This window comes from Amblyomma mixtum, chromosome 2, assembly GCF_055824585.1.
Source record: "Amblyomma mixtum isolate Tamu chromosome 2, ASM5582458v1, whole genome shotgun sequence".
Classification (NCBI taxonomy): domain Eukaryota; kingdom Metazoa; phylum Arthropoda; class Arachnida; order Ixodida; family Ixodidae; genus Amblyomma; species Amblyomma mixtum.
In genome coordinates this window covers 84648733-84675604 of record NC_143013.1, presented here as the reverse complement: position 1 = coordinate 84675604, position 26872 = coordinate 84648733, and the positions used below count along the sequence as shown (strand labels likewise).

The 26872-nt window shown below is 49.0% G+C and overlaps 1 protein-coding gene across 1 annotated transcript; it reads left to right on the top strand.

Moving 5' to 3' along the window:
- The first annotated feature begins 240 nt into the window (after positions 1-240).
- Positions 241-25524, top strand: LOC149359973 (solute carrier family 41 member 1-like). Its single transcript, XM_089572078.1, has 6 exons — positions 241-397; positions 7494-7830; positions 8925-9433; positions 10430-10503; positions 11708-11991; positions 24131-25524. The coding sequence occupies exons 1-6, from the start codon at positions 366-368 to the stop codon at positions 24377-24379; spliced, it is 1485 nt and encodes a 494-aa protein (XP_089428204.1). The 5' UTR covers positions 241-365; the 3' UTR covers positions 24380-25524.
- Positions 25525-26872: the final 1348 nt, after the last annotated feature.

The following is a 26872-nucleotide window of genomic DNA, read 5'->3' as shown; positions in this document are numbered from 1 at the left end:
CCAGTACTCCGGTAACGGTAGAACGGTACACGGTATGCTAAAGCTGTCTTATTCGGATCTCACTGGCAACGACGTGAAGCACGCCGAGAGAGAAGTTGACTTCTATACGTTCTCATTGCGACTTCGCGCGCCTCATCAGCAGGTGACGATAGGGCTCATCCCGAGGCCGGCGCGTGACCGCGAGCCCTCTCTTGGCCGCTGCCATCTCTGGAGAATTTCCCTTCGCCCTTGACACGGTTACGTAGGTGTATACGCACTCACTTGACGGACAGCAAGGAGCGCGCGGACAGAGAGGCTATCGCTGGCAACGTGGGGCAAATTGCGCGCTTATCTTAATTGGAGCCGAGTGGCATCGCAGTCGGACCATGGCGGAGCGGCAGCCGCGCCATGCATCAACGTGAGTCCTTCTCGGCAGTTGTTCACTCGATCGGATCATGCGAGACGTTACTGGTTCCGTGCGAAAGGATTGAAGGAAGGCTGTGGAGAACGGCGAAGCCGACAGAGCCACAGTCGGCGGAAATTGGCGTATCGAGTCGAGACGAATCGAATCCGCTTGGTCGTTCACGGAGCAACGTGGAGAAAGAATGCTGTGGGCCACATATTTTTCGAATTTCCGTACACTATCACGATAGTGGAAGTAATGGCTTCAGTACTATAGGTTTCATCGTTTTCTGCTGCCAGGTAGAGATCTTTCAATACGTCTTGTGATGTGGTGTCTCTCGGGGATTGTTTGGTGCATTAATTACGGTGAATTGTCGCGTCTTTTGCCGAACGAAGACGTCCTGGCAAGAAAAGTTTAGCTGTGTAATCATGCTGTTCTAGCAGGTTCAAAAAGGGCTCTGCCCACTGAGGTTATTAGGCACTAGCACCCCCTTTACCTCCTCGGCCCTTTCGAGCTAGCCAAATAGGCTCTTCGTTTTCGAGTTAAATCACGTTTTACCAGATTACTGTACCTCGAATAGATTTCTTGAAGATTTGGTTGAACCCGATTTCTACCCGAAAATGCGTCTTCTTTAGAGGTACGCATCTTTTCTGGTGCACAAAGGAAGAGACTCCGCGCGTAAAATTAGGGCGTACTCGATGCTTCTTCGAGAGGTGTCTTTTCGCTAAACTAGTGATCTTAAACCTATTTTAACGCTTGTAATTCATGTTTCGGTTTAATGTAGGGATAAACAAAGTACGTTATGCAAGCGAGAGGCCAGAACACGGGCACAGGACGGATGTCTTGTTGGCATCACAGTATCAAGCTTTATACCACGCTAATTACGTCTTGCTTCATGATTATTGTTTCATTTAAAGCGGCCGATCTGATGCTGAATGTTTTCGCGGTGCACAAACAAAGGCAGGAAGGTATTGCACAGATGCGGAAGTGTTGCGTATACGATATTAGTATGTACGCGACGAAGTAATTTTAATATATGAGAGAAAAAAAGTGTGATTTTGTTGAAAGCTTTTTAGTGCAACCACGATTTTCAAGTTTTTTTACGAAATAATGAGCAAAAGACGAGGTATTTTATACCCCGCTCAAATACAAGCGCTTATATCAAATTGTTGCTACAAAAAAAAAAAAAAATGTCCCGAAAAAGCCCGATTTATTGAACTCTGTTTAACAAACCGATTTGTACCCGAATTTGAGCTACAATATATCGCCCGTTATTCTACGCCGGAATTGAGGAAAAAATAAAACACTCGCGTCTCGCTCGCCGTGACTGACTGGCTGAAGTAACGTGCAATATGAATCGTGGCACGAAATGTATGTCGGCGCCTTGCTCTGATCAGACCGACGCTGCTTTTGCCCGTTAACTATTATCGCCATGTACAGTCTTGATCAAAAGTCTACGGGCCACATGGTGTGTTTTTCAGCCGCATAGCGTAGCAATCGCTGCACCCTTGAAATCAAAAGGACCCCGAAAGGTGAGGGCAGCGATCCTCCACGTTTTAGCGGAGTCTACAGCTTCATGGGTGCCTTGAATTATCCTCTACGTTTGTCTTTATCCTTCCGACTTTGCGTGTGTATGTGCCCTGCTTGTCCAGTAGTTTGCTTCGGCAAGTGACGCCTAGTATACGATCTATTATCGTGTTGCTCACATAGACGGTTGTGAGATCCGTCTTTTTTTACTACATTTTCTTTTTTTTTAGACCTCCGCCATCTTTATTTTAGCGTACCTTCTCTTTGTGTATGAAGGTATAGTTTCTGTGCAAGCAATAAACAAGTATCGTTATTTCATTGATTGGGTTGATGTGGTAAGTGCGACCAACTTCCTATTTTCCCCAGCATGCGTATAGTTATACTTTTCGATGAATTTCGATGAAGGCGAAATTCTAGAGGCCCGTGTGCTGTGCGATGTCAGTGCACGTTAAAGAACCCCAGTTGGTCGAAATTTCCGGAGCCCTCCACTACGGCGTCCCTCATAGCCTGAGTTGTTTCGGGACGTTAAACCCCAATAAACCATAAACCATAAACCACAAACTTTTTTTTCTTGTTTGTTTCCTTCAGTGTACTGTTACTAAGCCCACTCCTCTCTACGGCCGTCTTTGAAGGGCGGCAGCATTTATGAAATAATAATAGTAATAAATGCCACCTGCAAGCGAGTAATAAGAAAAAAGCGACACTTAGAGGTCCTTCTCAGCAAACGTGTGGATAGTGAAAAGAGGACGCCCACAAGGACGTGCTCACCTAAACCTAAAACTCAGTTGTAAAGCGTGAAGCCCTCCACGAAAGGCGCTTTCCTTTACTCTCCCCACCTCCCTTTCCCAATTAAGTACAGCGTTCTAATAAATATTTTCTCCTCCGCCTCCTTTATCTGCCCCGCCGCGGTGGCTCAGTGGTTACGGCGCTCGGCTGCTGACCCGAAAGACGCGGGTTCGATCCCGGCCGCGGCGGCCAAATTTCGATGAAGGAGAAATTCTGGAGGCTCGTGTGCTGTGCGATGTCAGAGCAGGTGAAAGAACCCCAGGTGGTCGAAATTCCCGGAGCCCTTCACTACGGCGTCCCTCATACCCTGAGTTGATTCGGGACGTTAAACCCCAGTAAACCAAACCAAACCAGCCTCCTTTATCTGTGAGGTATCAAGAAGCAGAAGTTTGGACGAGCAAAAGTGGCGGGATTTGCTGTTACCCATTGTGCAAAGCGCTACGAGCCTTTGGGGAATGCTTTAAGTATGCATTAAGTACGACGCTGATGTAATCATCACCATATGACATGAGCTGAGTTCCCCTTGAATCGCCTGAGTCTATATATGAGTGTATCGACAAAAATTCTAAATCCGACACACCAAGCTCGACGCTTCGATTCTTATGCTAGAGAGTCTGAAAATCAATCGTAGCACACATAGCTCAGAATATTTTTCCAACTGATTTTCTGAGGATGATGGCTTCCAAAGATCAACTCCTCGTAGCACAGACATCGCCTCGACAGAAGTGGATTACTCGGTACATATTGGGAGCCTGCAAGCTTTCGTGGTGCTATGCGAGGATAAATGGCGTCAGCGTGTGTTCGGTTGAGGGGGGCTGGCGAAAATTGCGGCGATTAGATTTTACACCAGACGTTTCTGAGCGCAAGATGTCATCGGTGCTGACGTCACGGGCACTTGGCGGCTCCTCGCAATCGGTGCCGAAAAACAGTTGTAAAAGAAATGGCGCCATTTATCTTGAGTTGTAGCAGTTACGCTGCCATGCCATCATTATTGAGCAAATAGCTGTTAAGAGACGTCGTATCAAAAAATTCTTTTAGTGGAATTCTTGTGCTTTTTATGTCGTGTTTGGCCCTGATTCAGTCTTCGGCAGGTATGCCGTGAGGCAGAGTATTAATAATGAAATATTTGGTTTCGATAACGTAATAAAGGCTACATTAATTAAACTTGGCGCAAATACAGAACAGTTTGTTACACAAAGGTCTAAAAGGTTAAAAAACAGCCAAGTTGGAAATTTACTTCTATTTTTATTTATTTTGGTTTACACATTTGTCCATTTTTCTCAGAGATAGTTCGCAACAAAGCGCTCAAATTCGCAGTGCGCGAAGGCACACTTATGTTGCAGAATGGGAACTATAATTATAAGCCTACATAAAAAACTGCATTTTTTAATATCATTTTGTCCTTTGTTTTAAAAGTGTGAAATCACTCAAATTAAAGGAAAAATTCTGGAAAATCAAGTTTTTGCTGTAGGTTAATAACTATATTCCCATTCTAACATAAATGCGCCTTCCCGCACTGCTAATTTCAGCGTTTTTTTTGTGAGCCATTTCTGAGAAAAAGGGACAAATGTGTGTTTCAGACCTTTTTGAATACCTATAGTGCTTCTATGAGAGAAGCCAACAGCCACAGAAACCAAGGGGCACAGGGGATTTTTTTTTCTAATTTATTTATTTTGTGCTGTTGTTTGGTTTAGAATATTACTGCATATGTCATCGCTTAAAGCTAATTGATTAGAAAAGCAGAAGAAAAAACAACCACATGCCGCCGGTGGGATCCGAACCCACGACCTCCGAATTACGCGTCCGGTGCTCTATCGCTGAGCTACGGCGACGGCTGTCAAACCTTCTGCTTTCGGGGGTATTTATGTTTACAAATAACCTAACCTTGGGAGTGTTCACCAGCGCCACCCACGCTCTTAAGCGGCGGACGTAGCACGTCCTGAGTTACCGCTGATGTGACGTAGAACGTCATCGAACGGCGAGGGTGGAAGCTGTCTAAGAACCCTCTTATGCTTCCTAAGGCATCAAGGCTGCCAGAACCGAGGCCCTCGTTAAGAAATTAAGCAGAAGGGAAAAGGGGAATGAGGGGCTCGTTATAAATATGAGGGTTCTTACACAGCTTCCACCCTCGCCGTTCGATGACGTTCTACGTCACTTCAGCGGTAACTCAGGACGTGCTACGTCCGCCGTTTAAGAGCGTGGGTGGCGCTGGTGAACACTCCCGAGGTTAGGTTATTTGTAAACATAAATACCCCCGAAAGCAGAAGGTTTGACAACCGTCGCCGTAGCTCAGCGGTAGAGCACCGGACGCGTAATTCGGAGGTCGTGGGTTCGGATCCCACCGGCGGCATGTGGTTGTTTTTTCTTCTGCTTTTCTAATCAATTAGCTTTAAGCGATGACATATGCAGTAATATTCTAAACCGAACAACAGCACAAAATAAATAAATTAGAAAAAAAATCCCCTGTGCCCCTTGGTTTCTGTGGCCGTTGGCTTTTCTCATATTTATAACGAGCCCATCATTCCCCTTTTCTCGTCTGCTATAGTGCTTCTATGCATTATTTGTGCCGAGTTTTATTATTGTAGCTTTGATTACATCATTGCTAGGGAATATTTTATTACTAACAATTCTGAAGTCTCACCGTTAAAAGCTTGGTACACTCTGAACACGAATACGCTTACATGAGAGTAGGGAGTAAGCTCTCCTCTAGCGCACTCTTTTTTATAAAAATGTAATGAACATATCCTGGGTTTTTACTTCTCCCCGAAAACTCCCATAATTGTGGCGCATGATTGAACCTCTTAGTACAAAGAAAAAAATATAATTTCAGAGGAAGCATGCAAATCTTTTTGTGAAGTGAGCTGCCGGGTTGTTTATCGAACCGGCAAAGTGTACATCGGCCAAACGGGCCCATGCTTTTTAGTGTGGGGTACCACGTCTTATACAAATATTAACCGCTTGTATCTCCTTCAAAAGAAAGCTGTACGAAATGTTATGAATGGTGCTCGGCTATGGGACACACTGAACCTATTTTCGATGAACTTCGAATCACCCGCCTACACAGCTGTATGAAACTTTGCTTCTACGGCACTATAAATCCAGTGTTGATAAAAATAATTGCCCTATGGTAAAGCTGTCAGGTCTACAATGCAAAGAGCCAAAGCACTTTACACGAGCGACACCAAAATGGTATGTACAGAGGGCAAAACGCATGTCTAGAACACGCTCTGAGCGTGTTTCGGGCGTAACACGCGATAACTATCCATAAGATTTCGTTAAATATGGTCTTGATGTAAACATGTGCTGTTAAACTCATAGAATTTCATCGTCATTTTTTGCTTTCTTGGTCGCAGCGGCTTTGGGAGCTCCGGAACACACAGTTTGGTTGTTCTAGGCATGCGTTTTGCCCTCTGTACCTAGGATGGAACAAATTACGGCTATCAAATGCTGAGCTACACCCCCCCCCCCCGCATCAATTAAATAAGGAGTCCGAATTGATGTACAGCTAATGCCAAATGTGTTATTTATTTTGTTTGTTTGTTCGTTTGTTTGTTCTTCGAAAGTGCTCTGATGTTGTGTACCACTGCAATGCCTCTGTGGTGTACGTCGGCCTCGTCAAACCTTTCACTGGCTTTTTGTCGAAGCACCCAACATCGACATGATGTTAAATAAACGTGATTCTGATTCTGATGTATCTGTGGCCGCCTAAGCATAAGCTATCGTTGACAAAAGAAATAGGTTTACATTCGCCGCATCACTGTAAGGACTGCGGGAAGGAAGAACAGAAAATATGTGAAGCAAGCCTTCAAGATGCTGGTATTTTGAGCAGAAGTAAAGGCACGATTGCTCGTGAATTAATAGAAGTGTGCCAGATCCCAATAATTGGGAGTGCCCGTTTTAGCAAACCATCGCTAATAATTCGTAAAAATGAAAGTGAGTTCTTGGGTCTGTTTTAAGAAATAGTTGAGTCAAATGCGTACCTTTCCTTAAGTTATTAGAGTTCTTGCTCGTGCTTATATACTTGTTTTTCCTCCTCTCCTATCCCTCAACCCTCTCCTCACGGCTGCATAACCAGCAGCTTCTGGAGTCAATAAAGTGTTGCAAAGTGCATGTCCCGTCGTTCCTTCTTTTGTGTACCTCTTTTGCTGCACTTCATCTTCTCAAGCCCTGCCCATGCAGGTTGTGCTGATGAAACACTGAAAGCCCCAGCGACACTGAACCTGACCATCATCTGCAGGAGTATGTGAGGGCTCCGCGAGATCAATACGGACGAAACAGAAAAAGTTCGTGTCGATAGCCGTTTTGTTTTTGTGCGCCGAGCCCATACAAAGATATCCTATGGCCGGCTATTGTTAATTGGCGCAAATAGCTATAAACGTTTCTGTCTATAGCTTTAGTTTCAGGCGGGTGTACTTTTCAATAGACAACTAAAAACAGTGGTCCCGAAGCTATAGCTTTAGTGGCATAGATTTTTCAATAGGTGGCAATAAGCACCGCTGTATAGATGATCATAAAAGGCCATAGACGGACATACCTTAACATAAAGTTTTTCCATAGGCGTCCATGGGCCTTTTTTGTATGGGAGGGCATAAAGGAAACAAATAATTGCATAGAAAATGGTTCGATAAATGAACGAAGTCCAGAAGGGAGCGATCATGGGGTCTCCGGATGCTGCGAAGTTTTCCTATACTGGAGACCCATTCCTGCCAGGTGCCGTATGCGCGCGAACGTGTGAATACAATTCCGTGCTACCTGATGCGAAAACTCCGCAACAGTACAAACCATGCGGTGGTTGCAGCGGCGGCGGCGACGACGGCTGCGATGGCGTCCGCATGGAGGTCGTCGAAGTGCAGGTCGACACCAGCGTCGTCCGTATGGACACACGTCTCGGAAGCATCGGCGGCGACGTGGAGGACGACCTGTGGTTCGAGGAGTCGATCCAGGCGACCGCGCTGCAGGTGTTCGTGCCTTTCCTGGCGGCCGGCTTCGGCACGGTCGGGGCGGGGCTGCTGCTCGACATGGTCCAACACTGGCCCGTCTTCCAGAACGTCACCGAGCTGTTCATCCTGGTGCCGGCACTGCTGGGCCTCAAGGGAAACCTCGAGATGACCATGGCGGCCCGCATGTCCACGCAGGTGCACTCAACACTCATACTCAGGCGCCAGCATACCTACGCACACACTGGACGCGACGCTGTTTCGCTCGCTTTCTCATCCGTACCACGCGCTGCAAGTTGTGTACTGCAGTTGATTATTTAATTTATATCGCCATTGACAACATATGGTTACGACGATCTTTTGGTCCTTTTCTGCCTCCTCGAGTTTAGTGATAAAAGGATATGCCACTGTCGAATATACACCTAAACTATATGCGTTAGCTCAACCATGCAATCGCGGTAAGTGCAACCCTAAGACAGCGCTCTTAGGCAAGAATAAGGGTGCTCCTAGACTTAATTATGTGCAGCAGGTATCTATGCAGATATCCAGTGGAAAAGCATTGTAAAGAGCGGTACATACCTCGCTTCCTCGTGCTCACTGCGGAGCAAAGAGATTGTGACTCACTGCATACTTTTATAATCCGGACAGTAAGCGTGCCATCCACGAAGACTGACTTACAGCTATTCTGTGCCCGGTGGCCTCTTGCAAAGACACGGGGCCTCGCCAAGGAGTTATTCCGTGTTTATTTCTTTAGCATTAATACTTAACGCCGCAGTGGCGTGGATAATCAAGTAAGCCTTTGACGAAAGAAAGGAATTGACTGGAAGTTTTGAGGCAGTGCTACTTGGAGCGTTGGGAACAGCAATGGGAACGAGCGAAATGCGCCTTAGTGTTCTTGCCCAAGAGAGTTTAAAAGCGACCTGATTGATTGATTAAAAACATCTTTATTTGTTCACTATTCTCAGAACATGTGGGTGGGCCGCCTAGTCCGGTAGTCCATTGGCTGCTGCTGCTGCGCTGGCCCTCCCCACCAGCCAGTGCTGACGGTCAGGATCATCGCTGAGCAGAATAGCCTCCCACTGCTCCTCCGAGGGGTTGGGAATGGGGTTAACTAAGGGATTAAACTGGCATGCCCACACCATGTGGTAGAGGTTAGCTACCTCTCCACAGTGTGGGCGCTGCGGAGAGTATAGTGTAGGGTACCACTGGTGTAATTTAGCTGGCGTTGGGTATGTGTTGGTTTGTAGTCTCCTAAGGGTGTTCTGACCTGGAACACTTTCTTTGCGACGCAGGCCAACCTGGGCAACATGGACACGCTCCGCGAGCAGTGGAAGATGGCCAGCGGCAACATGGCGCTAGTGCAGTGCCAGGCAACCGTGGTGTCCCTGCTGGCGTCGCTGTTCGCCGTCATGATGGGCTTCATCACGGAGCGCCACTTCGACATGCGCAACGCGCTCATGCTGTGCGCCAGCAGCCTGGTGACGGCCAGCGTGGCCAGCCTGGTGCTCGGCTCGGTGATGATTGGCGTGGTGATCCTGTCGCGCAAGCACCACATCAACCCGGACAACGTGGCCATACCGGTGGCCGCGTCGCTGGGAGACCTGACCACGCTGGCGCTGCTGGCCGGGGCCGGGTCGCTGCTCTTCGGCGGTACCGAGGACGTGCGCCTCTACCTGTGCGTGGTCATCTTCTTCCTGCTCTTCATCCCGCTCTGGGTGCTCATCGCGCGCAGCAACGCCTACACCTCGTCGGTGCTGTGGAGTGGATGGATACCCATCATCTCGGCCATGGCCATCTCCAGGTGCGCTCGACTCCATTCGTTCATTCATTCATTACGCAATAAGACCAGCTCACACCCAAAATTTCTGGACAAGGGAATTTTTTTCAACGGAACGTCGTTTATGAACGTAATTTTCGCGCGTATTGTAATATTGCACCATAACAATATATATATCCGCAGATCCCTCCTCAAGACACTTGTAGCTTACTGCTTTTTATTGCCAGATCAAAACGCACGCCAGCAGTTTTTTTTTTATGGCAGTCATAACTCCTCGATGCCAGCGCAGCACAAATTTTAAAAGCAAGATTTTGCTACGCGTTGGAAAATGAGACCATTCCCATCAATGTGTATAAAATAGTATCTTACAATATTTCACAGTTGCATCACGATTAAAGGAGATGACCAGGAAAGCTGGACTTGTTTGCGCTAGTTGGTTTGATCCAGACATAACTGCAGTACCAAAAAACACGTTCACATTAAGGAAGACTCACAAGGACGTAAGGAGCAGCTTCCGTGCGCATGTGTGTATTTCTTAAACGCGAACGTGATTTTTGAAATGAATGAATGAAACTAAATTCATTCATTCATTAATTCATTCATTCATTCATTCATTCATTCATTCATTCATTCATTCATTCATTCATTCGTTCGTTCGTTCATTCGTTCATTCGTTCATTCAGACTGTATTGTCGACAGGTTAAAAAGGTCTTTTGTACTTGCCAGGTGAGTGAGCCTGAGGAAAGATACGAAATGCGCTTCTTTTGGAACCTGCCTAGCATTAAGTCATGTACAGCATGTACAGAGGAAGCCTTACAGAACCATGCACTCTCTCAAAACATGGGATAACGTGTGCACGCTAGCCCGCAGGATGAGGTGGGTCCTCTCTTCGGAGATAGTGAAGGCTTGTTCAGTTTTACGTTTTCCTGGTGTTAATTTTGGCACTCATCTGTACATTATCACCAATAAGGAGCTTTTGTTTGAGGGTGTATCCCCTAACATGAAGGCCTGTCTGCGCAGCCTCGGTGGTTCCATACTGGACATGACGGTGCCGACTTTCGAGAATCTGGCCGTCTTCCAGCCGGTCATCAGCGGTAAGTCTGTGGGCGTTTGTGCACACCCCCAGAAGTCCTCATACTTCCTTGACTTCAATTGTTTTTTTTCCAATGCCACCCCGCCCCCTTTGTAGCTTTGCAGTTGATTTTATTTGACTCCTGGTTTAACACCGAGGAAAGCACTTTAGGAACTCAGGGCTCCCCTACAAAGAGAGAAAAAAAGTCGAACCGAACTCCTAAACTAACTTCTCATTTGCATCCTGATTCACACGTCTTGAGCATGCGCATGCAGAAATGTCCACATGATAGAAGCGTGTGTTGTCTCTTCGAAGTTTCGGGAGCCCTGTATATGAGGCGTGTACGTTATATTTCTTTATCACTCCCTCTACATTGTTTCCGTAGCAACTGCGCAGCAGATGTTGCACGTGCAACACACAGGAAGAGGAGGGGAGCAGGCTGTTAGCGGCAGGCGATATATACAGCCGCGTGATGTAATGACGCCGGTTGCTTCGCTCGATTAATGCACATAGGTAATGCCGCCTGCCAGTGACACCGCGTACGAGTTGTGCTGTCCTGTTGACTGAATGCTTGTAGGTTTGTGAGCCAGGCAGACTGACACATACATGCATACGCCTTCCAAGCACATAACATTGTTCGCGTTGATTTTTTATATAATTTTAAGTTATTGCAACTAAGTTATCACTAAGTTATTATGTATGTTAGCACGCGTCGTGCTAACATACATACAAGAAGTACTAACTCATTGAACAAACCACGTTTTCGCACCTTTATAAATTACAAATGTTGTCTTATAATCTTCCCCATGTTTTAAACACATATCAACATACAACGGGATATAAAAAAGCTGAGCTGCGGAAATATTTTGTTCATATGTCATTCCATGTCTCCACTTCTTGATTTTTGAACGTTTGATTGAGTGTTAATCTACTTTTCCCCTCACTGGTCACATGTATGACCATTTGCAGTGTTGTCATCTTTTTATTTTTTTTTATTTTTATTATTCGAGTCAGTGTATATATGTGTCGAGTGTTTTCTGTATTTAATCTACTACTTTATGTGTGACTGGTTTTTGTAACTTTCTTGTGCCGCTCGTGTGCTACTGCTTGTAGGGGTTTCCTGGACCCAGTCTAGCTGCCCAGGCAGCATTTAGCCAGGAGACCCTCCAGTTGAAACTGGAAAATAAACTTATTGACTTATTGACACACACCGCGCTCGCGCGCAGGTGTCGCTGGCAACCTGGTGGCTATCCAGACTAGCCGGCTGTCCACGTACCTTCACCAGCGCACCAAGATCGGCGCCCAGCCTCTCGCGGGCGGCGGCATCTGCCTGGACCCGTGTTCGGCCTTCTTCGGCAAGGGCCGCAACGCCCGCGCCGCACGCGTCCTCATGATGATGGTGCTGCCGGGACACCTGGTCTTCACCTACACCATCAGCTTCGTACGACCCAGCCGCATGGCCGTCACGCCCGTCTTCCTGCTTGTCTACTTCTCGTCGGCGCTCATACAGGTGCGTCTTTTCGGAGCATCAAGGTTAAAGAGCGCATGGTGCAGGTCGAAGACCATCAAAACCACTGGAATGTCGCGGTCCTACGGTGATGGCGAGGAGCATTCTACGGACGAGCATAGTCCGCATGAAATTTCTAGACGTTTCCAGAAGCTTCATGATTGGTTTGACTTTCGGCGACTAGGTCAAGGTTTTTCTTATCGGGAGACGTACGGTGGGAAGATGTTGGGCGCCGGCTACTACTTTTCTTGTGACACTGTAACGAACACCACCTTTTACAGAACACGGCCCATTTTGCTGACAAATTTTTTCTTCGCTGAGAAAACAATGAGATGAAATTGTTTAACAAGTGCGCACCTATCTGCAAAGCTGCCTACTCTTCACACTCAAAGTTGGCAGGGGCAATAAGGTTAAGTTTAAGGTTAAGGTTAATAAGGTTAAGGTTAAGGGGCCACGGCACTGCTCACGAAATGCCTCGCCACTCACCGTTCCTGCTGTTCCAGGTGCTGGTGCTCACCGGCTATCACCTGCCTGTTTCACCGACTTGCCGACCGGTTCCGCAATCTTGCGGCGCTAGCTGGTTTCTGGACGACTGCGGCTGCTCATCCGATCATCTGTGCGCACCCCTGCCGATTTTGGACACTTTCCACGGTCGGGCCTGGCAACATGCTACATTATCAGCTGACGAGGACACCTACATAAAGCACTCGGATTTCACCGCCCCCTTGGGCCACGGCACTGCTCACGAAATGCCTCGCCACTCACCGTTCCTGCTGTTCCAGGTGCTGGTGCTCACCGGCTATCACCTGCCTGTTTCACCGACTTGCCGACCGGTTCCGCAATCTTGCGGCGCTAGCTGGTTTCTGGACGACTGCGGCTGCTCATCCGATCATCTGTGCGCACCCCTGCCGATTTTGGACACTTTCCACGGTCGGGCCTGGCAACATGCTACATTATCAGCTGACGAGGACACCTACATAAAGCACTCGGATTTCACCGCCCCCTTGGGCCACGGCACTGCTCACGAAATGCCTCGCCACTCACCGTTCCTGCTGTTCCAGGTGCTGGTGCTCACCGGCTATCACCTGCCTGTTTCACCGACTTGCCGACCGGTTCCGCAATCTTGCGGCGCTAGCTGGTTTCTGGACGACTACGGCTGCTCATCCGATCATCTGTGCGCACCCCTGCCGATTTTGGACACTTTCCACGGTCGGGCCTGGCAACATGCTACATTATCAGCTGACGAGGACACCTACATAAAGCACTCGGATTTCACCGCCCCCTTGGGCCACGGCACTGCTCACGAAATGCCTCGCCACTCACCGTTCCTGCTGTTCCAGGTTGGTTATTACGAGTGTTCTTGTTACCGTGATGATGATGTCTGTCTTGTAGCAGTGTCGTGGCCACCCCATATTCTGAAACCTTTCCGCTCGGCGGCAGTGTACATTTGGCGCATTTTGGTCCTGGGTGGGGACGTTGAAACAAACCCAGGCCCTATGACGAAGGGCCAAGAAGAAAAGCTCGAACTGGTATATGAAACTGTTCAAAGGCTTGAGATGAACCACACGAATATCCTCGAAAGTGTTAACAAGATTCTTACAATTCATATTGGCTTGCAAAATGAAATGAAGACTTTAAACGATCGTGTGCATGAACTTGAACTTAAAATCGAGTCTATTCCAGTTCTTCAAAGTGACTTACTGTCTTTAGCTACCCGTGTGCAGGAACTGGAACTTAAAAAACAGTCAGTGCCTACCACAGTATCTGCCACGAGTTGTACACACGATGTATCCAACATTCAAGTAAAACTTGACGACCTGGAAAATCGTTCCCGCCGGTCTAACATTCTTTTTTATGGTGTTCAGGACACTGATGAGTCTGAAACTTGGGAAGACTCTGAGCGTCTTGTGAACGAATTCTGTTCTAGCAAACTTGGTATCACGTTGTCTTCCTTAGCCCGTGCTCACCGCATAGGCCGTTTTTCTCAGGAAAAAAAGAGACCCATTATTGCAAAGCTGTTCAACGAAAAAGAAGTCGAAACACTTATGAGTAAGGGCTATAAACTCAAAAATACCGATTTCAGCATTTCGCGAGATTACTCGAAAACGGTTCGTGAGAAACGCAGCCAACTGTGGAAGTATGCCAAATCAGTAAAAAAAGAAGGTGACAAGGTCCGTTTGTCTTTTGATAAACTGCTTATCAATGGTGTCTCGTATTTCTGGGATGATCAAACCAGTAGCGCAGTGCGCGTGTCCCTTGCCTGACGCATCCCTTCCAGTTCTCGTAAAGTGGCTGGCAAACCACCCGGGCGGCCAAACGCGCAGCGTTGCTCCAATTACGATGTCAGTTTTCTGTACACTAACATAAGGAGTGTTCTTTCTAAAAACGTAGCTCTTTCTTCTTTAATTGATTCATGCTGCTCCTCGGTCATCGCGCTTACCGAGACTTGGTTAAATGACATGGTTCCTGATGATGTCATTTTCGCCTGTGACTCCGAATTCAACATATTTCGTTGTGACCGCACGGGCCGTAGAGGTGGCGGTGTCCTTCTGGCTGTCAGTAAAGTGCTCACTGCTGTGCCTATCGAGGTCACGTCGTACATAGAATCGGTATGGGTTCGGTTGAGTTGTGGTCCCACGGTCGCCATCATTGGCGTCATTTACCGCCCTCCGGACATGAATTCTTCATTCGCAAGTCAGTTTTCTAATTTACTAAGCGATCTTACTTGTCGTTTTCCGAATTCAAGCTTACTTTTACTTGGTGACTTTAACTTTCCGGCTATTAACTGGTCGTCTTTAACAGCTCCTGCCAATGATCCCGAAGCTCAGGCTTTCCTCCAGTCCTGTCTCGATTTCTCTTTGCAACAACTTATTTCTGAACCTACGCGTCGTTCCGCCACTACAGCCAATATTCTCGATCTTATCTTGACAAGTGATCCTTACCTTTGCTCCAACATTGCGCTCTTAGAAGGCCTTTCCGACCATTCCATAATCACGGGTAACCTGAATTTTGTGCCCCATAAAAAGGTAACTCGTACTAAACAAATAAGGTGCTACAACCGAGCAAACTTCGGCGAAATAAACGCTCAGTTGTCAGTCTTTGCTGATCATTTTCTTCACGATTTTTCGTCACGCTCCGTGGAAGCAAACTGGAACCTGTTCAGCGTGAAACTTGCTACTCTCAGTGACAGATTCATACCCGTCATCAGTATCCCCTGCACTAACACAGCACCTTGGTTTAATAGGCATCTACATCGCCTTAATAACAAGAAAAAGCGTCTTTACAGACAAGCCGACAAGAACAGACACTCCGAATCTTGGCAACGGTACAAATTATGTGATAAGGAATATCAGTCTGAGTTGATATCTGCACGTAGGCACTTCTTCACACATGATCTACCGGCAATGCTAACAAACAATCCACGGAAGTTCTGGCAGATAATAAACCCCGCTAATCATCCTGACATTACTCTTACTAACGCGGAAGGCAGCAGTGTTCCAGTGGCCGAATGCGCCGAACTTTTCAATAACGCATTCACATCCGTTTTTACCCGTGAAGATCTCCCTCTACCTCCTGTTTCTGTCAGCACTTCTAATACATCAATGTCCGAAATATTTATCAGTGAGACCGGTATCTTATCCTTACTAGAGAAGCTTAAAACAACATCAGCATCAGATCACCTTGGCTTTAATAACAAAATACTCAAAAATTCATCTGATGGTATTCATCGCATCTTGTCCGCTATTTTTTCACAATCTCTATCATCAGGCGTGATTCCGCTGGACTGGCGCCTAGCTAAAGTTGTGCCAATTTTCAAGTCTGGCGATCGTTCCTCACCACTAAATTACCGACCCATTTCATTAACTAGCACTGTTTGCAAACTTCTTGAACACGTAATTCACTCGCAGGTAATTAACTATCTTGAAGAACATAACATTATCTTTAAATATCAACATGGGTTCCGTAAAGGCTACTCTTGCGAAACGCAACTTGCCGGATTCATTCAAGACATACATTCATCGATTGATGCTGGCATTCAAGTAGACTCCATATTTCTTGATTTTTCTAAAGCTTTCGACAGAGTACCTCACAACCGGTTATTAATGAAACTAGCACTGCTTAATATTCACCCTCTTGTCATTGCATGGGTTAAAGATTTTCTGTTTTCCAGGTCTCAATTTACAACTGTCAATAACCACAATTCGTCTTTCAGCCAAGTACACTCTGGCGTCCCACAAGGAAGTGTGCTTGGCCCCTTACTTTTCCTAATATTTATCAACGATTTACCGGATTCCATTTCTTCCCATATCAGACTTTTTGCTGATGATTGTGTAATTTATCGCAAAATTTATTCTAACACCGATTGCCAATCCCTTCAATCTGACCTGGATTCAGTAACAGCATGGTGCTCAACCTGGCTTATGCAACTTAATCATTCAAAAACTAAATTGATGTCTTTTACTAACCGAATGTCTCGAATTCAAACAGCATACTCCTTAAATAATAGCTCACTCGAGCTAGTCACCACGTATAAGTACTTAGGACTTCACCTTCATTCAGACTTAGCATGGAACCACCATATTAACCTTATGCTTGCATCTGCTAATCGGTCATTAGGTCTTTTAAAACATAACCTAAAGCATGCTCCTCCTCACCTCCGTGCTCATGCCTATACCACTCTAATTCGACCTAAAATTGAATATGCCTCGGCTATTTGGGACCCTTACCAATCTTACCTAATAAATAACATTGAATCATTGCAGAACCGCGCCGTTCGTTTTATTTACTCCGATTATTCACGTAACACCAGCGTCACAGCCTTAAAGAAACGCGCAGGTCTCCAGGATTTATGTCTCCGCCGTAAAATTGCACGACTGTCACTTTTTCATAAACTTTATCATCATCCATCACTTCATAACGACTTTTTTTCTTTGCCTACTTCGATTTTTGACCGCCGCGATCATCCCTTTAAAGTTAGACGCTTCACGTGCAGGACATTTATCTATGCGCATTCATTCTTACCACGCACAATATCTGACTGGAACACTCTGCCTTCACATATCGCAACCACCACTGATCCTGATAAATATTTTAAACTTATATCTTCAATAACTACTGCTTAACTCTTCGCATACATTGTTATTTTCTTTGTTCATGGCTTCCTTTTTTGCAGGGTTTGTTACTAAAAAGATTCATTGTATTAGTGTTCTGTTTGTATAATTTTAATAATGCAGTAATCTTCGTTCTTTGCCGCGCTGCCATTCTTTTGATTCTTTTGCTTACTTATATGTCATGCAAAGTGTCTTATTTGTGCCTTTGATTGATTCTTTTGCTTACTTATTTCATACAGTGTGTCTTATTTGTGCTTTTGTTGTTTGTTTTATATTTGTGGTTTTTTTTTTATTCTGTTCAATTGCCTGTGCCCCCCCCCCCCCCCCTATGTAATACCCTCTCGAGGGCCTTTAGGGGTATTCTGTATAAATAAATAAATAAATAAATAAAAGTGTGCATACTGTGGGGACGCTTTCGTTTCCTGCGTTCGCTTTCCCTCAACGCGCTAGTTCCCTGTGGTTAGCTCCTCCGCAAAGCACTCCTCTCGGTTCGGTGACTTTCCACTAACAGGGGAGGGCGCTCGCGTCGCAGCGACACCAGCGCCACGGATGGCGTTTTGCTGCGCGCTCGCGGGGAGCTACGGGGTCTCTTCTCCCTCGGCAACGGGAAGCGAACGGACGTTTCGCTCGCGGCTTCGCTCTTCGTCGACGGGCGCCCTCGGTCGGAACTTACTCCCGCCGAGCCCGACCCACTCGACCTCGGAGTTCCCTTTGCCCTACCGTGGGCGGACGTTCGCTCGTAGCCGTGCTGGTGAGTCGGACATCCTAGATTCCTCAGTGTATTTTGTTGCTAGCTGGCGTTATTGTTGCTATAGCAATAAATGCCTTGTTTGTGTCAGCCATTGTGTCGTTCCTTTGTTCCCGCAGAGCATGGCCCGCCGTGGTCGGCGTGCGCTCAGTAGCGTACGCGACCACGGGGTGGGGTCAGCGCGGTTTTGAACTGGCTCAGCCGCGCTTAAACGGGGAGAACGTGTTTATCTCCCCCTTTTTAAACCCCACATCTGGCAGCCCAACGTGGGGCCTGCTCTTGGAACATTGGACGACAGTCTGTTCGGTTCGAGGAACGCTCTTTGTCCGGACTTGACAAGTGCTAGGCCTAGAGTGAATTTTGATCGCTAGGACCTGCGGCATGCTTTCTTGAGTGCGAGGTGTATTGCGCTGCGGCATGTTTGAACTTTTCGACATGCGCAGCATGTTTTTTTTGTGAAGTTTTCTTCCTGGAGTTTCTTCAAGAACCACTTGGTCCGCATCGAGGGAGCGCGAGGCCTAGCGCCCGCGGAGTTGCCGAGCCCGAAGCGAGTGAGTACGGAAGCCGCGTGGGTGGTCCGAGTTTTCTGTATATATTTTCTCGCTGTCTCTTTTTCGACTCTGGGAGTCGCGGCTCTGGGAGCCGGGTGGCCTGGGGCCACGGGTGCAGTTACGAGCTCGCTGGTATTGCAGCTCGGCACCGGGCGTTCCGACACCGTCCGATACGGTGGGCGCCGATCACTCAGCAGCTGCTTCGTGCAGTGAGCGGGGAGGACCACCCCACAACGCTGATGTCTCCTCGCGGCTGCGCGCACGAAACCCGTTTCGGGTCTTTCTTTTGTTGGGGGTCGTTGACCTTCACAGTGGCATTGAGGCCTAAGGCTATTCATAGCCGCCTGCACCTTGTCAAAAGTGACACGACCACCGGACCGTGGTATTGAGAGGGGGCGCACTTTGCTGGCCCACCCGTTTTTTTTTAACCTCGCATGAACCGAGCATTCTCGTTCAACTCAAGAAAGGGCTTTGTTCACTCGAACTTTGCGTTGCACGGCCGCCCGACACGTTTTGCTAGCGAGTTGAGCATTGAGCCACCAGGCCTTTGTGTACGCCGTTTCCCCTCCCGTGACCTACGTTAAAGGCGTGCGGAGTGTGTTTTGGCAATCTTTCAGATCCAGCGGGGCCACTCCGGCTTGCTGTCTGGTGCACATCGTCTCGCTGCCGCCTGCTGCGACGGAGCGGCCTGTATCCTGTTCGCCGCATCCATCCGGGGCAGCCGTGGCGAGACCAGACAGCAGCCACCTCTGGCTGCTGTTGCCCTGGCGACTACTGCGGAATCTTGGACTGCAGTGGTCAACCGGCCCTCCTCTTCGCGGGCCTGCGGGCACATAGCCCGCGGGCCATGCGAGTCGCCCCAGCGGAGACCTTCACGCCGCCTTCGGAATACCGCGGAAGACTGCGTGCACCCTGTCGGCGTGACCTCCGCTGCACGACCTGCCTCAAGTGCATGAAGACCAGGAGACTCCTCCATAGCATGTAACTTGCAGGCGCGTGGGTCTATTTAAGGTTGGGGGGATGTGGGGACGCTTTCGTTTCCTGCGTTCGCTTTCCCTCAACGCGCTAGTTCCCTGTGGTTAGCTCCTCCGCAAAGCACTCCTCTCGGTTCGGTGACTTTCCACTAACAGGGGAGGGCGCTCGCGTCGCAGCGACACCAGCGCCACGGATGGCGTTTTGCTGCGCGCTCGCGGGGAGCTACGGGGTCTCTTCTCCCTCGGCAACGGGAAGCGAACGGACGTTTCGCTCGCGGCTTCGCTCTTCGTCGACGGGCGCCCTCGGTCGGAACTTACTCCCGCCGAGCCCGACCCACTCGACCTCGGAGTTCCCTTTGCCCTACCGTGGGCGGACGTTCGCTCGTAGCCGTGCTGGTGAGTCGGACATCCTAGATTCCTCAGTGTATTTTGTTGCTAGCTGGCGTTATTGTTGCTATAGCAATAAATGCCTTGTTTGTGTCAGCCATTGTGTCGTTCCTTTGTTCCCGCAGAGCATGGCCCGCCGTGGTCGGCGTGCGCTCAGTAGCGTACGCGACCATGGGGTGGGGTCAGCGCGGTTTTGAACTGGCTCAGCCGCGCTTAAACGGGGAGAACGTGTTTATCTCCCCCATTTAAACCCCACATCTCGTTGGGCGCCAGATGTGGGGTTTAAATCGGGGAAGATAAACACGTATTCCCCGTTTAAGCACGGCTGACTCAGTTCAAAACCGCGCTGACCCCACCCCGTGGTCGCGTACGCTACTGAGCGCACGCCGACCACGGCGGGCCGTGCTCTGCGGGAACAAAGGAACGACACACTGGCTGACACAAACAAGGCATTTATTGCTATAGCAACAATAACGCCAGCTAGCAACAAAATACACTGAGGAATCTAGGATGTCCGACTCACCAGCACGGCTACGAGCGAACGTCCGCCCACGGTAGGGCAAAGGGAACTCCGAGGTCGAGCGGGACGGCTCGGCGAGAGTAAGTTCCGACCGAGGGGCGCCCGTCGACGAAGAGCGAAGCTGCGAGCGAAACGTCTGCTCGCTTCCCGAATCCCAGAGAGAAGAGACCCCGTCGCTCCCCGCGAGCGCGCAGCAAAACGCCATCCGTGGCGCTGGTGTCGCTGCGACGCGGGCGCCCTCCCTTGTTAGTTACAGTAACCGAACCGAGAGGAGTGCTTTTCGGGGGGGCAGCTAACAACAGTGGGGTGCGTTGAGGGAAAGCGTACGCAGGGGACGAAGGCGTCCCCACATCTCCCCAACCTTAAATAGACCCACGCGCCTGCAAGTTACATGCTATGGAGGAGTGGGGCGCCAGATGTGGGGTTTAAAATCGGGGAGATAAACACGTTCTCCCCGTTTAAGCGCGGCTGAGCCAGTTCAAAACCGCGCTGACCCCACCCCGTGGTCGCGTACGCTACTGAGCGCACGCCGACCACGGCGGGCCATGCTCTGCGGGAACAAAGGAACGACACAATGGCTGAAACAAACAAGGCATTTATTGCTATAGCAACAATAACGCCAGCTAGCAACAAAATACACTGAGGAATCTAGGATGTCCGACTCACCAGCACGGCTACGAGCGAACGTCCGCCCACGGTAGGGCAAAGGGAACTCCGAGGTCGAGTGGGTCGGGCTCGGCGGGAGTAAGTTCCGACCGAGGGCGCCCGTCGACGAAGAGCGAAGCCGCGAGCGAAACGTCCGTTCGCTTCCCGTTGCCGAGGGAGAAGAGACCCCGTAGCTCCCCGCGAGCGCGCAGCAAAACGCCATCCGTGGCGCTGGTGTCGCTGCGACGCGAGCGCCCTCCCCTGTTAGTGGAAAGTCACCGAACCGAGAGGAGTGCTTTGCGGAGGAGCTAACCACAGGGAACTAGCGCGTTGAGGGAAAGCGAACGCAGGAAACGAAAGCGTCCCCACATCCCCCCAACCTTAAATAGACCCACGCGCCTGCAAGTTACATGCTATGGAGGAGTCTCCTGGTCTTCATGCACTTGAGGCAGGTCGTGCAGCGGAGGTCACGCCGACAGGGTGCACGCAGTCTTCCGCGGTATTCCGAAGGCGGCGTGAAGGTCTCCGCTGGGGCGACTCGCATGGCCCGCGGGCTATGTGCCCGCAGGCCCGCGAAGAGGAGGGCCGGTTGATCACTGCAGTCCAAGATTCCGCAGTAGTCGCCAGGGCAACAGCAGCCAGAGGTGGCTGCTGTCTGGTCTCGCCACGGCTGCCCCGGATGGATGCGGCGAACAGGATACAGGCCGCTCCGTCGCAGCAGGCGGCAGCGAGACGATGTGCACCAGACAGCAAGCTGGAGTGGCCCCGCTGGATCTGAAAGATTGCCAAAACACACTCCGCACGCCTTTAACGTAGGTCACGGGAGGGGAAACGGCGTACACAAAGGCCTGGTGGCTCAATGCTCAACTCGCTAGCAAAACGTGTCGGGCGGCCGTGCAACGCAAAGTTCGAGTGAACAAAGCCCTTTCTTGAGTTGAACGAGAATGCTCGGTTCATGCGAGGTTAAAAAAAAACGGGTGGGCCAGCAAAGTGCGCCCCCTCTCAATACCACGGTCCGGTGGTCGTGTCACTTTTGACAAGGTGCAGGCGGCTATGAATAGCCTTAGGCCTCAATGCCACTGTGAAGGTCAACGACCCCCAACAAAAGAAAGACCCGAAACGGGTTTCGTGCGCGCAGCCGCGAGGAGACATCAGCGTTGTGGGGTGGTCCTCCCCGCTCACTGCACGAAGCAGCTGCTGAGTGATCGGCGCCCACCGTATCGGACGGTGTCGGAACGCCCGGTGCCGAGCTGCAATACCAGCGAGCTCGTAACTGCACCCGTGGCCCCAGGCCACCCGGCTCCCAGAGCCGCGACTCCCAGAGTCGAAAAAGAGACAGCGAGAAAATATATACAGAAAACTCGGACCACCCACGCGGCTTCCGTACTCACTCGCTTCGGGCTCGGCAACTCCGCGGGCGCTAGGCCTCGCGCTCCCTCGATGCGGACCAAGTGGTTCTTGAAGAAACTCCAGGAAGAAAACTTCACAAAAAAAACATGCTGCGCATGTCGAAAAGTTCAAACATGCCGCAGCGCAATACACCTCGCACTCAAGAAAGCATGCCGCAGGTCCTAGCGATCAAAATTCACTCTAGGCCTAGCACTTGTCAAGTCCGGACAAAGAGCGTTCCTCGAACCGAACAGACTGTCGTCCAATGTTCCAAGAGCAGGCCCCACGTTGGGCGCCAGATATGGGGTTTAAATTGGGGGGGATAAATACGTATTCCCCGCTTAAGCGCGGCTGACATAGTTCAAAACCGCACTGACCCCACCCTGTGGTCGCGTACGCTACTGAGCGCACGCCGACCACGGCGGGCCGTGCTCTACGGGAACAAAGGAACGACACACTGGCTGACACAAACAAGGCATTTATTGCTATAGCAACAATAACGCCAGCTAGCAACAAAATACACTGAGGAATCTAGGATGTCCGACTCACCAGCACGGCTACGAGCGAACGTCCGCCCACGCGAGGGCAAAGGGATAAACTCCGAGGTCGAGCGGGACGAGCTCGGCGGGAGTAAGTTCCGACCGAGGCGCCCGTCGACGAAGAGCGAAGCTGCGAGCGAAACGTCCGTTCGCTTCCCGTTGCCGAGGGAGAAGAGACCCCCGTAGCTCCCCGCGAGCGCGCAGCAAAACGCCATCCGTGGCGCTGGTGTCGCTGCGACGCGAGCGCCCTCCCCTGTTAGTGGAAAGTCACCGAACCGAGAGGAGTGCTTTGCGGAGGAGCTAACCACAGGGAACTAGCGCGTTGAGGGAAAGCGAACGCAGGGGACGAAAGCGTCCCCACAATACACAAAGATTACACAGCATGTCATGCAGGTCTGTTCCATCGGTTGTACTATAGGGGACAAAAGTGGTATACTCCACGCGGCACGAGCCGGAGCAACGGCAAACTGCGGTATTTTGGCGAGCTAAAGCACGAAACATTGAAACGAGCCAAGCGACATACAAGCTGATACTAAAGGTCACGCATTGGCTGTCTCGATCCCAGATGCCACCTGTAGATGGCGTTGCAACGCAGTTTTTCATTGCTCCGGCTCCCGCCGCCTGGAGTATTCCACGTTTGTCCCTAACTTTTTTTTCTTTATTGCATTTTCACAACGGGTACAAAGAAGTAAAACATGTCAGCAACACTTGCACTGACACGGCAGGTTAAAATTTTTTCAGTTCAACCAAGTCATCCAACACATTTAACCAAGTTGGCTGATCAGGCAGTGCCTGGCACACTTCCCTCAGACGTATGACACCTTCAATGAAATGCTCGCGTGGAGATCTCACAACTACTTCTGCATTGTTGAATTGTGTCCTGGTTTTCCATAAACTATGGAGGCCAAGGAGCATAATAGTGTCATAAGGGATGTCCTGTTTTCCTACCAGTAAGAACCTGATGCCATGCGGGTGTAGCGGTAAATCTTTTTTTAAGGTTCTTTGAAGCACATCCCAGAAGAAAACCGCATCCCAACAATCTAAAAACACGTGATCTAGTGTTTCAGGTTTTTTACATAGAAAACAATCTGTTGACCAAGGGACGAAGAGTCCTTTATCATGCATCCATGTTTGGACCGACAGTGTTCCGGTGTGAAGTTTGAAGAAGGAAGTTCTAACAGTACATGCTCTGAAACTGGAGTTGTGTTGGGTGTTATGGTGCATAGGCAACTAAGGCCATCATGCGTCCTCCTGAAACTATACACCCCGTGCGCCCAGGTGTTCCTGCTGCTGTACCTGTCACGCTGCATGGTCTACTGGATGTGGGCCCGCCAGATCGACCCGGACAACGCGGCCATCCCCTACCTGACGGCGCTCGGGGACCTGCTGGGCATCGGCCTGCTCGCTCTGTCCTTCCACCTACTGCGCGCCCTGGGAGACGTCAACGCGGCCCCGCAGCAGCTCGCAGACGCTCACTTGCCGGCGGACATCATGGCCGTCACGGCATTGCCCGGCGACGACGGCTGACGCAGGCCGTGACGTCAGCGCTGACGCAGACACGCGAAAGACAGGACAGTGTGACAGAGTCTCCGATGTGTTCTGGCCATTCGGCCCCATCTCAAACATTTAGTGGCGGTTATTCGCCAGGAACTCCTTGTTGGTGAGCACGCGCTGTTGGGAGTACTGCGCACAAAATTATCTTAACGCCCTGCAGACAACGGTAAACGCCGTCACTGCGCGCTGTAGCTGTAAAGTTGGCGTGTTTTGGATACAACTTCTGAGGGCTGTGCCGTCGAAACGGAAAAGCACGGTATTGTCAGAGTTTCAGACGACCAGTGATCAAGATGCGCAGAGGTGCTCGGTTACGGGCTTGAAGTGCTTGCGGCCGTGCAGGGCCAATGCGCAATGGAAATGCATCCGTGGCAGGCGTCATACGTACAAAGGCCGCAGCCACCGGTCAGCTAAAACTCTTTCACCCTACGGTCCTTGATTTGCTGTCGATGCTGAACTGAAACATAAGTCACGCTAGTTGCCCCACGTCGGTACGCGTGCTACAATCGCAAAAAAGTGTGCGTTGTGGCTTTAATTTCCATTTCCAACCTTTGAGTGCGTAGTTAGCAACGTCTTACAGAACAGCGCGAAAACAAATAAAAAATTAGTGGGGGGGGGGGGGGGTAGCGGGGACATCGCGGCGAAGCGCTGCATGGTGTGATTAAAATGACACGGGTATATTTTCTAGTGATAAGGAGTAAGAAATATAACTCACACGCTGCCAAGTAGCAACGCACGCTGAACTCGTCTTTGTTACTTTATTCTATATTCAAGCGAATGCACCTTTCATATAGAATGCTGCCATTCAAACAGCGAGCGCCTTCGGCTCGTGTAGTGCTCTGTATGCGATGCAATGGATACGCTGTCACAGGCCCTGTTATTACGAGGGAGTATAGTAGTACAAACAGAGCAAAAGAAGACGGCAGCTACATTTAAATTACAGTTCAACTACATTCCTCATAGTAGCCTAATGGACCCAGCTATGGGCCTTTATGATACAGCGATTCTCTTTGTTTCTGATCCCATTTGTTTATTGTTGCTCGGCAGTGCTTAAGCCGTTGACAAAGAGCGAAAAGAATCCCATTGAAACATTGAAGCCGAAATAAAATAGAATCTCTATATTTTTCTGACCTCTGTCTGTGTCCCTTGGTTTTCTTAGCTCCTGCGCGCCCATCCTGACCAGCTAGGATAACATATTTCTACACTCTGTTTAATCGCTGATTAATCTTTCTCCTAAGACTCTACTAACCACTTTCTGCTTGTTTTTTTTTGTCTTCCTTGATTTCCAGGCACATTCAGCGGCCCCTTCATTTGCTAATATTTTTTTTTCATAACACATGTGTTAAATATTTCCGCCTTGATAGGTTCTTCCGCTTTGATGACGCACGAAAACATTTTTTAGACAAGATAAATACTCCACCACAAGTCACGTCGCTCAGATCTATTTGTTATTTTTATAATTTTAATATGTCTCGCACTTTCGTCCTTGGCAAAAAAAAGAGAAAAAAAAAAGGTAGGCAGAAAGATTAACAACAAACAAAGCTTCTTGCAGTGCATTCTTGGCAACTTAAAGTCTGAGCCCCTTGGTTTACATTTCTCGGTGTGAATTTGGAAACAATTTTCCAGTGAAATAAAGATAAACTACGCTGTTGGATGTGGCATATATACGTGAAACTTCAATCCTAAGCCGCACTTGGAGTGATATTTTTCACTGATATTATCTAAAACCACATACTGTCCCGAGATATCTAGTTTTGGCATTCATACGCTAGCGTTATAGTCTCGCCTTTGACATCATGCTAGTTTCAAGGGGAATAAATGCGCATTTTTCGTATAGCACGTCTGCATGTCCAACATTCTTGGACAAAAATTTTGAACATTGGAAGACTGTAAGGTACTGATATAGAAATGTAGGTAATGGTCGATTCATTCGATATGTAGCAAAATCCTTCTTTTAAAGTGTTTCCACCGCTCGCATCAAGCAGTTAAGACTGCCATAAAAAATCAGTGAGGAACGCTCTTGACGGTAGCAAAAACGTTAATAGCAAAAAAATCAAGCCTGCCGATCGGAGATCTCCGGAGATATTGATTGTCATAGTGAAATCTTACAATAGATGAAAAAAATTGTTCTCATAAGCTATTTCCCGCATAAAACTGCGTTTGTCCTCAATTGTTGGGTATGAGTGTTGCCAGAGACAAATGTAATTCTTTCCGCTTACCTGCTTACTTTTGTTTCAGTCTCTCAAATGCAGAAGCTGGGGCTGTATGCCACTATAGTAGGATACAACTTAAAAAAACAGCAGTTGCTAACACTGGGCCGCGGTCCGCGGCGTCCTGTATTACTCCGGTGGCCAACCGCAACTGTAAACGAAATCAGCTTTTTAATGCTTCACTGTATCAAACAATCCACGTGTCAAAATCCTAGAGCTCATCATATTTTTCTTGGGATAAGCTTCTTGTTTATAGGTA

Bases quoted from the DNA above. Each gene is read 5' to 3' on its own strand.
- LOC149359973 (XM_089572078.1), top strand. From the start codon at position 366: ATGGCGGAGCGGCAGCCGCGCCATGCATCAAC. The intron at 9,434-10,429 runs GTGCGCTCGACT...CTGTCTGCGCAG, and splicing joins TCGGCCATGGCCATCTCCAG to CCTCGGTGGTTCCATACTGG. The intron at 10,504-11,707 runs GTAAGTCTGTGG...GCTCGCGCGCAG, and splicing joins CTTCCAGCCGGTCATCAGCG to GTGTCGCTGGCAACCTGGTG.